Raw genomic sequence first — 15791 nt, 5'->3', positions numbered from 1 at the left:
GTTCATAAAAATGCTGCAAGCAAAGACACACATGCTCATGGACAATGCCACACACCCACTCTACAGCAGGGAATGAAGCGCAGGAGCAGCTACAGTAGCAGGTTCATCCTGCCCAGAAGCTCCACAGGGAGGTTTAGACGATCATTCTTACCCACAGCCATGAGGCTTTTCAATGATTAACTGATTTACGATGTCTTCTTCTTATAAATGTTGTTGTTGCTTGTTTCCCCAGAGGAGGATAAACAACAGCATTTCGTAACTCCTTGAATTGGATTGTGTCTTTTATGGCTACTAAGGTGCAGGTGCCTTCATATCTGTCTTAATGTGTGTTTTTGATAATATGTTTGTCATTGTTATGTATTGATGATGTTGACTGATAAAACAATTTCCCAAGTACGGATCAATAAAGCACTACTCTACTCTCACAACTGAGCGAGTTTGGTCTGAAAACTGAGGGAGTTTGGTCTGACAATTGAATGAGAGGGAGTTTGGTCTGACAAGTGAGGAGGTTTGGTCTGACAAGTGAGGGAGTTTGTTCTGACAAGTGATGGAGTTTGGTCTGACAACTGAGGGAGTTTGGTCTGACAAGTGAATGAGAGGGAGTTTGGTCTGACAAGTGAGGGAGTTTGGTCTGACAAGTGAGGGAGTTTGTTCTGACAAGTGATGGAGTTTGGTCTGACAACTGAGGGAGTTTGGTCTGACAAGTGAGGGAGTTTGGTCTGACAAGTGATGGAGTTTGGTCTGACAACTGAGGGAGAGGGAGTTTGGTCTGACAAGTGAGGGAGTTTGGTCTGACAAGTGAGGGAGTTTGGTCTGACAACTGAGGGAGTTTGGTCTGACAACTGAGGGAGTTTGGTCAGACAACTAAGGAAGTTTGGTCTGAACAACTGAGGTATAACAACTGAGGGAGTTTGGTCTGACTACTGAGGGAGTTTGGTCTAACAACTGAGGGAGTTTGGTCTAACAACTGAGGGAGTTTGGTCAGACAACTTAGGGAGTTTGGACAGACAACTGAGGGAGTTTGGTCTAACAACTGAGGGAGTTTGGACAGACAACTGGGGGAGTTTGGTCAGAAAACTGAGGGAGTTTGGTCTAACAACTGAGGGAGTTTGGTCTGACAACTGAGGGAGTTTGGTCTGACAACTGAGGGAGTTTGGTCAGACAACTAAGGAAGTTTGGTCTGAACAACTGAGGTATAACAACTGAGGGAGTTTGGTCTGACTACTGAGGGAGCTTGGTCTAACAACTGAGGGAGTTTGGTCTAACAACTGAGGGAGTTTGGTCAGACAACTTAGGGAGTTTGGACAGACAACTGAGGGAGTTTGGTCTAACAACTGAGGGAGTTTGGACAGACAACTGGGGGAGTTTGGTCAGAAAACTGAGGGAGTTTGGTCTAACAACTGAGGGAGTTTGGACAGACAACTGAGGGAGTTTGGACAAACAACTGAGGGAGTTTGGACAGACAACTGGGGGAGTTTGGTCAGACAACTGAGGGAGTTTGGTCTAACAACTGAGGTAGTTTGGACAGACAACTGGGGGAGTTTGGTCAGACAACTGAGGGAGTTTGGTCTAACAACTGAGGTAGTTTGGTCTAACAACTGAGTGAGTTTGGTCAGACAACTGAGGGAGTTTGGTCTAACAACTGAGGGAGTTTGGTCAGACAACTGAGGGAGTTTGGTCTAACAACTGAGGGAGTTTGGTGAGACAACTGACAATGTCCTAATATAGATGCCATGTATGGGCTGGATGTTTATGTCTTCTACGTGGTAGGAGGTATAGCTCTATTCAGTCAGATCTACTTTAGCATTAAGACAAATCCCATGCAGCCTTGTTTACAAGTTCGAACACTGGAATGTGAGATGTAATGTACACCTCAGTTAGGAAGAGAAAAATCTTCATTATTTCGTTGATTTGAACATTACTTCTATATAGCCTTCACTTTCTCCTTCTGAACGTTTAATGTGAGTGGAGTGGGTGTGGCTTCAATTATTTCAAGACCAGCTGATCACGGATTTGACAGCTCCAATGCAGTTCTATCTCCGACACCACTCCATAAGGAACATAGACCATTGACAAATATCCCTCACCTCACTCTGAGTAACAGTTTCCTTGAGAAGTCTGGCAGGTTGCGTGATTATCGCTGGAGGCTAGCTTGTCCAGAGTTCAGCTGGAGAGCAGCCTGCTGGAGGAAACCAGTCAACACAACATCCATCACATCATTTATAAGATTAGCTGAATGCCACAAACCTAAAGGAACATCGTTTAATCCTGGTTCAAGTGGAAAATCCTACTTGTGGATGAAGCATGCAAACTAAAAAGGAAGATGTTTACTCTGGGATGATAAGAACTGTTGAAATCCTCCTCCTTATATTGGGATGATAATTTCCTCTAAAGCATCCATTCCAGTTACAGCCTTATAAAATGGAATCTAAATCTGTGTATTTCGGTAACTCTTGGATCACCCCTGGACATTATTACAGGTAGCTAAGAGTACGGCTGTTAATAGGACACCCCTGAAAAGCCCTACCAGCCTACCATTAAATGGAGGTAAGGAGCTGCTTAATGGGATGAAAGGAACACTGCATCACCACCACCACGGTAGCTAATGGCTCTGCCTAAGTAACAGAGTTTGAAATGTGGTGGTTGGAGCCGTCCATTTGGTATCCTTTGGGTGGCTCAAACCGTTGGAACGAATCAAGGGGAAGTGGTACTCGCTGTGAAAGCAACGTGACATCCGTAACACCTGCACTGGGCCTATTTTAAGGCTGTCCTGATGGAGAAGGTGAATGAAGGGTATCCATGCAAAAGGAAATAGATTAAATAGGTTTAATTGAGCTTGAGGACCGAGCTTTCTGAAAATTCCTACATTTGGCTTTAGAGTGGGAAGTAATGACAAGCTAGAGAAAGGCAAGGTCCTAATATAATATATTAATATAATAATATAACAATATATGCCATTTAGCAGACGCTTTTATCCAAAGCGACTTACAGTCATGTGTGGAGACATTTTACGTACAGTATGGTAAATGTGACCCAATTTGAAGTACTGTATTCCAAGACTATAAAACACAGAGGCTGTTCACTCATAGTGTACCTCTCTCCTTCTGTTTGTTCCTCTGAGATTCGGTAGCTGTTTTTATTTTTTTATCAATAAAACAATTGTAATCCTCTTTGAAACCAGTAACAACATTCCACAGCCGAAATAGAATCTACAGAGGCACTTCATTTGACACATTAGTCTTCATTTGCGGGCATAACGTGCTGTTCTGGTCCATGCAGGAGTCTACCTGCAGGAAAAACTGGTTGCCCATTGTGGATATACATGTGGATTTGTTTTTCAGTGTACATCAATCAACATTTGTTTTCCTGCTTGTGGCCCTGCTGTCCACCACAACAACCTCCCGTCCTCCAGAGGGAGAGGCTGTTCAGTATGAGCACCACGTACTGTAGTCATCTCCCTCCTGTTTACCGTAGTAATAGCCCTACCATCTCCTGAGCCCACACCTGTGCTCACATCTGACTTTACTCAAATTCTCATTATGCCAGTCTCCCAACAGACCCTAAAACAGTCTGGCTCAGTGGGAAGCTAGGGTGGATATTAGAACAGAGGACACTGGACATTAGAACTGTTCTAGAGACAGATATATTTTAGAGTCAGTTCTAGAGCTGGATCTATTCTAGTCATATCTGTTCTAGAGTCAGTTCCAGAGCTAGATCTGTTCTAGAGCCAGATGTGTTTTAGTCAGTTCTAGAGCTGGATCTATTCTAGTCAGATCTGTTCTAGAGTCAGTTCTAGAGCTAGATCTGTTCTAGAGTCAGATCTGTCTCTGTTATAATATCCACACTAGCATCCCACTTAGTATTCATAGTTCATGAACTATGACGCAGTGTATTGGGCATCCATTGTAAGTGTTGTGCTAGTATTGACATGAGAACATCACCCTCAGGACATGGAGTTGTTGCTTTTCTCAGTCACAAATGATTATTACCATAGGGCCTGGTCATTGGCTAACATGCCCAAACACACACATTACAAGACATTGTTTCCAATCAATCAGATCTTTGGTCTTGTATGGTTTTTGTGCCTGTCCAGTCTCTCATGGGAATGTTTGTGACAAACACCTTTGAGGGCTGCTACAAATACTCTTACCCACAATGAAACAGTGTCTAAAACCCACAAACACTATTACCCACAATGAAACAGTGTCTAAAACCCACAAACAGTCTTACCCACAATGAAACGTTGTCTAAAACCCACAAACACTCTTACCCACAATGAAACTGTGTCTAAAACCCACAAACACTCTTACCCACAATGAAACTGTGTCTAAAACCCACAAACACTATTACCCACAATGAAACTGTGTCTAAAACCCACAAACACTATTACCCACAATGAAACGTTGTCTATAACCCACAAACACTATTACCCACAATGAAACGTTGTCTAAAACCCACAAATACTCTTACCCACAATGAAACGTTGTCTAAAACCCACAAACACTCTTACCCACAATGAAACGTTGTCTAAAACCCACAAATACTCTTACCCACAATGAAACGTTGTCTAAAACCCACAAATACTATTACCCACAATGAAACGTTGTCTATAACCCACAAACACTATTACCAACAATGAAACGTTGTCTAAAACCCACAAACACTATTACCCACAACGAAACGTTGTCTAAAACCCACAAACACTATTACCCACAAGGAAATGTCTAAAATCCACAAACACTCTTTCCCACAAGGAAATGTCTCAAATCCACAAACACTCTTACCCACAAAGAAATGTCTCAAATCCACAAACACTATTACCCACAATGAAAAGTTGTCTAAAACCCTCAAACACTCCTACCCACAATGAAACGCTGTCTAAAACTCACAAATAAATTGTATTCAACAGAGAGCACTGAGAGCAATGTCAGCTATGATCTTTCAGCATTATCAGGGTAACACACAGGCTTATGTTTCAGCATTATCAGGGTAACACACAGGCTTATGTTTCTGCGTTATCAGGGTAACACACAGGCTTATGTTTCAGCGTTATCAGGGTAACACACAGGATTATGTTTCTGCGTTATCAGGGTAACACACAGGCTTATGTTTCTGCGTTATCAGGGTAACACACAGGCTTATGTTTCTGTGTTATCAGGGTAACACACAGGCTTATGTTTCAGCGTTATCAGGGTAACACACAGGCTTATGTTTCAGCGTTATCAGGGTAACACACAGGATTATGTTTCTGCGTTATCAGGGTAACACACAGGCTTATGTTTCTGCGTTATCAGGGTAACACACAGGCTTATGTTTCTGCGTTATCAGGGTAACACACAGGCTTATGTTTCTGCGTTATCAGGGTAACACACATGCTTATGTTTCTGCATTATCAGGGTAACACACAGGCTTATGTTTCTGTGTTATCAGGGTAACACACAGGCTTATGTTTCTGCGTTATCAGGGTAACACACAGGCTTATGTTTCTGCGTTATCAGGGTAACACACAGGCTTATGTTTCAGCGTTATCAGGGTAACACACAGGCTTATGTTTCTGCGTTATCAGGGTAACACACAGGCTTATGTTTCAGCATTATCAGGGTAACACACAGGCTTATGTTTCTGCGTTAGACACTTTTCTTAGAGCCTCAACATTCTATTCCATTCAATTGGGTCTCATTTGTTTGCATCAGTGCATTTACAACCAACGCCTTTCATAATCTGAATAGGTCCGCTATGTCGTTTTGTATAAGAGCCGACGGATTTCAGATAGAAATGCAAGTTACAGATCTGTCTTTTTAATTGAAAGCAAATCTGATGAGCTGTAGATCCGTTCTATGTGTCATATTTATATGCTTTCCCTCAGTTTCTTTTTTTCTTCTTTGTACTTTAAGCTTTGTACATCAGTATGAAACACTTAGTCAGATATGATATGTTTGGCTATTAAAAATATAATTCACAGGTTTAGATGGTGCAATGATTCTCTACACACAATACTTTCATTCCTGTGTTACATAAATTGAAATAAGGTGAACATTTTAGAATTTTACCGAACCCTTTTTTGTGTTTGTTGTGTCACAAACACTATTGAGGTGTGCTACACACTCTTAGCCACAGGAAATTGGTTCTTACAGTATATATAGATCAGTGGCGTCTGGTGGGAGGAGCTATAGGAAGATGGGCTCATTGTATTGGCTGGAATGGAATACATGGAACGGTATCAAACACATCAAACATGTATTGTTTTTTCTCTCTCATCCATCTACACACAATACCTAACCAAGTGAAAACATGGTTTTAGACATGTTTGCTAATTCATTGAAAATCAAATACAGAAATATCAAATGAGATAAGTATTCACACCCCTGAATCAACACATTTTAGAATCACTTTTTGGCAGCGATTACAGCTGTCAGTCTTTCTGGGTAATTCTCTATGGCAGTGGTTCTTAACCTGATTTTCACACAAAAACATAATAATGAATATTTACTGCAAATCAGTGTGACTTCTGCTGTTGCCCTTCAGAGACCAGTTCAGAAATGCGCGGCTTCACCTTGGCAAGTGCCACTCTCATGTCATTTTTGCAAAAAAGTCTGTTCCTTTTCTTCGTTTTTATGTCCAGCATCCTCGAAAAGGATTGCTCGCAAAGATATGTTGTAACAAACGGCATGAAAATCTCCAGAGCTTTCTTAGCAATAACAGGGTACGTTACCATTTGTTGATTTCATCGAGGTATCTGTTGTCTCAACACTAAACGTGAATGGCTGTCTCACCCATGCTGGATATGACTCTCTTGTAGGGAAGTATCCGTCGAGAGACTTTGCAAGCTCATCTAAGTGCGTGGCAATTGCTTGCTTCAGTTCCGCGGGTACAGAAATGTCTCCGATTCCAGATACAGCTTCGATCTTACTTACACAGTCGTCCAGCAGGGGAAAGTTTGCGAAGTTATCGTTCTCTGTTCTTCGTTTCCATAACGGTAGCTTTTTTTGAAAAGCCTTCCGGTTTTCCTCCGCTTCGATGATGTTGACTCCACCGCCCTGCATCTTTTGATTGAGATGATTGAGAGCTGCAAAGATATCAGCCATGTACGCTAAAATGAGAATGAACTCAGAATTTTTGAAGCAATCTGCATGACAATGTTGGTGCTCTTGCAAAAACAGGGCTAACTCCACACGCACGGCAAAAACACGATTCCGCACCGGTCCCCGGGTTAACTACCGAACGTTAGAATGGTACAGAAGTACCTCGAATTCAGAGCCCATTTCTTTACACAGCTCACTGAAGATGCGGTGCCTCAGAGCACTAGTTCGCACATAGTTCACGCATTCCACTACAATTTGTAATACTTCTACCAGTTTTGGAGGCAAGGTTTTTGTTGCCAACGCATGTCTGTGCAGAATACAATGCGTAACCATGATGTGTGGTGCATCGGCTTTCACTAGCGCACCAAAACCAGACTTTCTTCCCAGCATGACTGGACCTCCATCCGAACAAACTGCAGAAACCATATCCCACCAAAGATTGTTGTCTTTGAAGAAGTCATCCACAAGTTTTTTCACATCGGCTGCCTTAGTTGTTGTTGTAAGAGGCTTACAAAATAAAAAAACGTCCTTTATCACGTCGTCTTTCACATAGCGCACGAATACAGCAAACTGGCTTAGATTGGAAACGTCTGTGTTCTCGTTGAGTTGAAGGCAGAAATTTGCCAGGCTTGAAATCAGATCTACAACTACTTGAGCCAAGATGTCTTTGCTCACATCCTCTATTCTGTCGCTGATGGTGTCATTTGAAAGAGGAATTTGTGATAATTTAACTTCAGCCTCTTTTCCCAGCATGATATTTGCCATCTTCATTCAACACAGCTGGTTTTATGAGTGTTTCATCAATGGTGTGTGGTTTGCCCTGCTTTGCGATCAGGTAAGCAACTTCGTACGATGCTGTGAGGATCGGTTTGTTGATGGGTACAAAGCCGAGAACAGGCAGAGTAGCCTTTTCATCGAATCTGTCTCTCTTCACCTTGAATTCAGCGAGCGTTGTGTTCTTGTATTTTCCATCGCCATGCAGCTTAAGGAAGTGTTCTCTTAGTTTTGCCGGTGCTAGACTAGAATTGCTCAACTTGGCATTGCAAATCATGCAGTTAGGACACTGACTCCCATCACGTTCCGTTATACATGTGAATCCATATTGTACAAATTCGTCCGACCACTTTCTTTTTTTGCTCGACATAGTAAGTATGAAGGGATTCAAATATTAAGAAAGAAATCACAAGACATACCATCACGACAGTCACAAGTCGACTACTGAGCGCACCAAATTCCCTGCAGCACAGATAGGCCAAGCGATGTAGCGTGATCACCTGCAGCCAATGATGGCCAAGCGGGGCGTGTCATCACGAATCATATGAGTCGGATGTGTGTCTTGACCTCCGCCGAACCCCTGAGACTGACTCACTGACTCACCCCTGGGGTTCGATCGAACCCAGGTTAAGAACCACTGCTCTAAGAGCTTTCCACACCTAGATTGTACTACAATTTGTCCAAATAATACCTTTAAAATTCTTCAAATTGATTGTTGATCATTGCTAGACAACAATTTTCATTTCATTTTATCATTTTCATTTTCAAGCTTCAATATCATACAACTCTCCTTCCATGGCCTCCAACTGCTCTTTAATGCAAGTAAAACTAAATGCATACTCTTCAACCGATCACTGCCCGCACCTGCTCGCCCATCCACCATCACTACTCTGAACGGTTCTGACTTAGAATATATTGACAACTACAAATACCTAGGTGTCTGGTTAGACTGTAAACTCTCCTTCCAGACTCACATTAAACATCTCCAATCCAAAATTAAATCTAGAACCAGCTTCTTATTTTGCAACAAAGCCTCCTTCACTCATGCTGCAAACATACCCTCGTAAAACTGACCATCCTACCAATCCTCGACTTTGGCGATGTCATTTACAATATAACCTCCAACACTCTACTCAACAAATTGGATGCAGTCTATCACAGTGCCATCCGTTTTGTCACCAAAGCCCCATATACTACCCACCACTGCGACCTGTATAATCTCGTTGGCTGGCCCTCGCTTCATACTCGTCGCCAAACCCACTGGCTACAGGTCATCTACAAGTCTCCGCTAGGTAAAGCCCCGCCTTATCTCAGCTCACTGGTCACCATAGCAGCACCCACCAGTAGCACGCGCTCCAGCAGGTATATCTCACTGGTCACCCCCAAAGCCAATTCTTCCTTTGGCCGCTTCTCCTTCCAGTTCTCTGCTGCCAATGACTGGAACGAACTGCAAAAATCTCTGAAGCTGGAGACTCTTACCTCCCTCACTAGCTTTAAACTGTCAGAGCAGCTCACAGATCACTGCACCTGTACATAGCTCATCTGTAAATAGCCCATCCAATCTACCTCATCCCCATACTGTATTCATTTATCTTGCTCCTTTGCACCTCAGTATCTCTACTTGCACATTCATCTTCTGCACATCCTACCATTCCAGTGTTTAATTATATTGTAATTACTTCGCCACCATGGCCTATTTATTGCCTTACCTCTCTTATCCTACCTCATTTGCACATTAAGTATATACATTTTTCTACTGTATTATTGATTGTATATTTGTTTATTCCATGTGTAACTCTGTGTTGTTGTATGTGTCGAACTGCTTTGCTTTATCTTGACCTGGTCGCAGTTGCAAATGAGAACTTGTTCTCAACTAGCCTACCTGGTTAAATAAAGGTGAAAAAATATATATATATAAGTCAAAACTGTAACTCGGCCACATGAACATTCACTATCTTTTTGGTAAGCAACTCCAGTTTAGATTTGGCCTTGTGTTTTAGGTTATTGTTCTGCTGAAAGGTGAATTAATCTCCCAGTGTCTGGTGGAAAGCAGACTGAACCAAGTTTTCCTCTAGGATTTTGCCTGCACTTAGCTCCATTCTGTTTCTTTTTATCCTGAAAAACTCCCCAGTCCAAAGCAATTACAAGCATACCCATGACATGATGCAACCATCACTATGCTTTAAAATATGGAGAGTGGTACTCAGTAATGTGTTGTATTGGATTTGTCCCAAACATAGCACTTTGCATTCAGGACAAAAAGGTAATTGCTTGGCCACATTTTTTTGCAGCATTTACTTTATTGCCTTGTTGCAAACAGGATACATTTTTTGGAATATATTTATTCTGTACATGCTTCCGTCTTTTCGCTCTGCCAATTAGGTTAGTATTGTGAAGTAACTACAATGTTGTTGATGCATTCTCAGTTTTCTTCTATCACAGCCATTAAACTATGCAACTGTTTTAATGTCACCATTGGCCTCATGGTGAAATCCCAGAGCGGTTTCCTTCCTCTCTGGCAACTGAGTTAGGAAGGAAGCCTGTATCTTTGTAGTGATTGAGTGCATTGATTCACCATCCAGTGTATTTTTTTAAATCCATCTACCAATAGGTGTCCTTCTTTGCTTGGTATTGGAAATCTCTGTGGTCTTTGTAGTTGAATCTGTGTTTGAAATTCATGTTAAACACTATTATTGCACACAGAGTGAGTCCATGTAATTTATTATGTGACTTCTAAAGAACATTTTTTACTTCAGAAGGTATTTAGGCTTGCCATAACAAAGGGGTTTAGTACTTATTGACACAATACATTTAAGCTTTTCATTTTTAATTCATTGGTAAACATGTAGAAAAACATATTTCCATTTTGAAATGATGGGCTATTGTGTGTAGGCCAGTGAGCAAAAATCTCAATGTAATCCATTTTAAGTTCAGGCTGCAATACAACAACATTTGGAAACAGTAAAAGGGTGTAAATACTTTCTGAAGGCTCTGTAAATATACATTTAACATGACCCCCCAGGACATTTAACATGACCCCCCAGGACATTTAACATGACCCCCCAGGACAGGAAGGACACTTCACATAATGACTTTCCCAGAATCAAAGAAAAAGAAACACTCGGATGTCTGCAATGACCCTTGAGGTTTATTACGGATAAACAGACAGGCTTACATGTATTAGGGACACACAGGCCAGCTCATGTTTCTGTGTGTCAGACTTCTCCCTCAGGGCCATGACATTCTCTTGTGACTGACAAGTATATCTATTTGCATCATTGTATTTCAGACCAATGTTTTTCATAATCTGAAGAGTTTTGAATCTTGAGAAGTGTCATGACCAAATCTAAGGAGGCTACATAACCTAAGTATGCTTCAATAAGATTCATGTTGCAACAACATATTTTAGTTGTGTACAGAGGAAGTGGTCCATCAAAATGTATAATCTCTTCCAAGGCCACATTAGTAACAAACGCACGTCTACTGCTTCCTTGTTAGCAGAACATCAGTGTAATTGGCCCTAATTCACTCTCAAAGGCGCTGCATGAATTAATTAATGTTAATCATATTTACAAATTAGGTACAGCCTCCACCCCTTGCATTTAAAGGGTAAGTCCAGGATTGGTTGTTTGGGTAAACGTCTCAGGGATGGGGCTGGAGAAATGTAACCACTGTCACATTCATAGAGAGAGCTATGGATGTAATGACTGACCATCCATGAGCTCAAACGTCTAGTTAGAACCATGTTTAGAGGCCATATAGTGGTTGTTTACATTTACACTATTTACAAACAATGGAGTAAAACAAGCTCATATTTTGGGTTCTGATGGGGTACGACAGTTAAACTAACCTCAGAATCAGAATCACCTTAATTCGCAAGGCACATTTAGATTCACATGCTCAGAATTGTACTTGGTGATATGGTGCTGCTAGGGATAACATTTAGAGAAAGACAGTTTACACAAAGTTTACATATATTATATTCAAGTAGGTTAAATAAAAATAAATAAATAAAAGGTAGAGTGAACATAGACTTTAAGAGAGCAATGAGGCTTCTGTAAGTTATTCAATGTCTATACAGTCTATCAGAAATACAAACATGTTTTTGTTCCCATGTTGTATTTTAATGTATGTTGTATGTGTATTATAATTCAACTACTGTTTGCACTGTAACTGTGGAAAAAAAACTATACAAATAGTTTTGAAAAAGAAAAAAGTCAAAATCATGGATGTACCAATCACGGATTGCCCCTTTAACACCTTGTGACGTGTTCAGGTTATGATCTGTTAGACGTTTTCAGAAAACACCTCCCTCTGCTTGATTATTCAGCTCATAGTCCAGGTAATTAGGGCTCTGAGCTGAGCGTGAAATTAGATCAAGTCTGGAATTTAGATGGGTATTTAAAAAGCCAGGCTATTCTAATAAGGGGCACAGATGTTTGTAAATTGACAATCATTATAGCTTTTTGTATCCCTTGAATGTCTGTTCTTTGTTCGTGTGTAAATGCCACACAGTTCAAAGATCTAAATATAATCATCTATCATTATTGCTGTTTGTGAATTAATTTCACATACTATACAATAGATCTTTTTTGTCTGTGTGTTAAAGTCATTATGACATTGGACTAGTTGTTTCATGTATTGCATTTACAATGGACTAGTTGTTTCATGTATTGCATTTACAGCTGCACCATCGAGAGCATCCTGACCGGTTGCATCACCGCCTGGTATGGCAACTTCTTGGCATTTGACCGTAAAGCGCTACAGAGGGTAGTGCGTACGGCCCAGTACAACACTGGGTCCAAGCTTCCAGCCATCCAGGACCTCTATACCAGGCGGTGTCAGAGGAAGGCCCAAAAAATTGTCTGAGACTCCAGTCACCCAAGTCATAGACTGTTCTCTCTGCTACCGCACGGCAAGCAGTACCGGAGCACCAAGTCTGGGACCAAGAGGCTTCTAAACAGCTTCTACCCCCAAGCCATAAGACTCCTGAACAATTAGTCAAATGGCCACCGGACTATTTACATTGACACTCCATTTGTTTTGTACACTTCTGCTACTCGCTGTTTATTATGTATGTATATTATGTATATAGTTTATTATGTATGTATATTATGTATATTATGTATATATAATATTATGTATTAGTATATTTGGTAAATATTTTCTTAACTCTTCTTGAACTGCACTGTTGGTTAAGGGCTTGTAAGTAAGCATTTCACGGTGTTAGGTTCTTATTTTCCAGAGTAAATAACTCACAGACACTAGAGAAGCTTTAACCAAATTTTAATTATTCCCAAAGGTTCGGTACAGCTGTATTCAGTCAACCCAACACTTCTCCTCACCTCCTCACCTCAACCCCTCCTTCACCTAATCCACAGATGTCCATCTGTCTCCCCTGTATCAACACGGTGCTCTGCTCCCGTCCCCCAACACATTCCAACACATTCCACAGCTATCTGTCTTTCTCTTTCTCTATCAATGTTCAAAATGTCGAATCCAACAACGGTAAGGTCTACACTTGTTGTATTCGGCGCATGTGACAAATAAAGTTAGATTTGATTTGAACTAAAGATAAAGAACATGATGAGGATGTAAACAGACTGTGTACCAGAAGGCACCCTATTCCCTACATAGTACACTACTTTTGAACAGAGGTATATTGGCCCATGGATTTGTAACCTCACTCCCCAGCTTGAAGTGCCTCTAGCCACACTGCTGAATTTATAGCTATTCACTAGTGTAGTTGGCTAAGACGTGATCAAGGAGGGCGGTCATTTGTGTTTGTGAGGCAGTGGTCCAGGGTTCTAGTCTCGGGGTGAGTTGGCTAAGACGTTATCATTGAGGGCGGTCATTTGTGTTTGTGAGGCAGTGGTCCAGGGTTCTAGTCTCGGGGTGAGTTGGCTAAGACGTTATCAAGGAGAGTGGTCAGGTGTGTTTGTGAGGCAGTGGTCCAGGGTTCTTGTCTCGGGGTGAGTTGGCTAAGACGTGATCAAGGAGGGTGGTCAGGTGTGTTTGTGAGGCAGTTGTCCAGGGTTCTAGTCTTGGGGTGAGTTGGCTAAGACGTTATCAAGGAGGGTGGTCAGGTGTGTTTGTGAGGCAGTGGTCCAGGGTTCTAGTCTCGGGGTGAGTTGGCTAAGACGTTATCAAGGAGGGTGGTCAGGTGTGTTTGTGAGGCAGTGGTCCAGGGTTCTAGTCTCGGGGTGAGTTGGCTAAGACGTTATCAAGGAGGGTGGTCAGGTGTGTTTGTGAGGCAGTTGTCCAGGGTTCTAGTCTTGGGGTGAGTTGGCTAAGACGTGATCAAGGAGGGTGGTCAGGTGTGTTTGTGAGGCAGTTGTCCAGGGTTCTAGTCTTGGGGTGAGCTTGTTAGGGATGAAGTGGTTAAGCTAAGCAAGCACAGTGATGTCTGTCACACTTACTGTGTTTTTCTTGCCAACCTTAGTTGAATGCACTGACCAGAAGGCCAGAATACTGATACTTACAACTCTGAGGTCAAGACCCACTAGATAACCTTGTACATTGTGTTGCATGACAGCTGTGTGCTAATACCTCTAGCGGATCTCAAACGTCTTTTCCCACAATCCTCTCACCTCACCTCCTCTTGAAACCCATTGGAAGAGATGCTCCGAGGGGAGGGACCTCAGATCTTCTCCAATGCTTTTTTATGCATCCAACAGAATCATGATCAATTATAACTAGATATCAACGCCGGAAACTCCCAAGAGTCAATCTATAATTAGAACAATGAAGGAAATACTTGATCACTCACTGTATTTGAGTAACTTGGATTCAATCCAATGCACGTTCCAGAACAGCGAACTAGAAAGCTTTTGGTGGAGGTCGCATTCATGGTAAATACTGCAGATGATGGCAAGAACGTAAATTAACTTAAAAAAGTGTATTGTCAGCTGTCTAGTGTGCTGCTCTATAATGTGCCTTTGGTTGAATCCCGGCCAAACTTTGACTATCTGTCTGTATCCATCCAGGTCTCTTCACCCTCTCCGGGTTGAGCGTTTACGTCAGCTACTGCCAACGGGCTCGGGAACTGTTGGAACCTGAGATTCTGGCCAGCGTCCATGTGTCCTATGGCTGGTCGTTGGGTATGGCCTGTCTCTCCTTCAGCCTGGAGGTGACCGCAGGCCTGCTGCTAATGCTGGCTGCACGTAAGGCCCATCTCATGGGACGTGACCATGGAGTCACCATTATCGCCATGGCCTGAAGAGGGAAAGAGAACGGACTGAAACTGGAAGGGACTTCTGGAAGGGTCCATTCAGAATCAGTCATTTTCATTCTCTGTTGCCAAACATTTTAAAATGTTTTCTGTTGCGTGTCCTAATGAACACGACCCCTGACTGTGACCACTGATCAAACTCCCCAGTTCATTGCAACTCCAAAGGACTGACTTGTATGTTACATGTTCTAGCTTTCTCCTCTGAGCTACTGGTCCATATTAGGACAGTCTCAGGGGCAAAATAACTTGGCTCCACAATTCATCCCGCTCTGGACACATGGTCTCATTATTGGGGGCAGCAGCTCTATTTTGCTAATTAAAAGAAATTTGCAAGGATCCAATCATACACAAGGACACACAAAAAGACACTCTTTCTGGCAATATTACATAGCAATTCACTAGATTTGAATGCTACAAAGGAGCAATGCTTTCGCATCCTCAATGGCTGGAGGGCAACAGTAGTTAATAAGGCTTTGATTACTTAGCTCCTCTATTTCCTCTTTGGTTTACTCAGGGTTCACAGCCCAGAAGCTACTTTCAGCACATTCCATACATTGTCACGATCTACTAATTTATTCATGTTGTGGCTCTTTGCTAATCAATGAGTTGTTGTGAGATGAAGAAAGACACAACGTTAATCACTAGGACATTATTGCTGTAGGGAAGATTGGTTTTGGTTTCTCAGTCCACTTGTCTCTGTGATT

The 15791-nt window shown here is 42.0% G+C and overlaps 1 protein-coding gene across 1 annotated transcript in view; it reads left to right on the top strand.

Moving 5' to 3' along the window:
* Nucleotides 1-15075, top strand: part of LOC139396900 (transmembrane protein 235-like) — a 30193-nt gene extending 15118 nt beyond the window's left edge. The window contains exon 4 of the mRNA XM_071143829.1: nt 14843-15075. Coding sequence (XP_070999930.1) covers nt 14843-15075 — 233 coding nt within the window. The remainder of the gene's footprint in view (nt 1-14842) is intronic.
* Nucleotides 15076-15791: the final 716 nt, after the last annotated feature.

The sequence above is a fragment of the Oncorhynchus clarkii genome, unplaced genomic scaffold (genome assembly GCF_045791955.1).
Source record: "Oncorhynchus clarkii lewisi isolate Uvic-CL-2024 unplaced genomic scaffold, UVic_Ocla_1.0 unplaced_contig_8064_pilon_pilon, whole genome shotgun sequence".
In the NCBI taxonomy this organism is placed as follows: domain Eukaryota; kingdom Metazoa; phylum Chordata; class Actinopteri; order Salmoniformes; family Salmonidae; genus Oncorhynchus; species Oncorhynchus clarkii.
The sequence above is the reverse complement of the archived record's forward strand: the minus strand, read 5'-3'. Positions and strand labels throughout refer to the sequence as shown.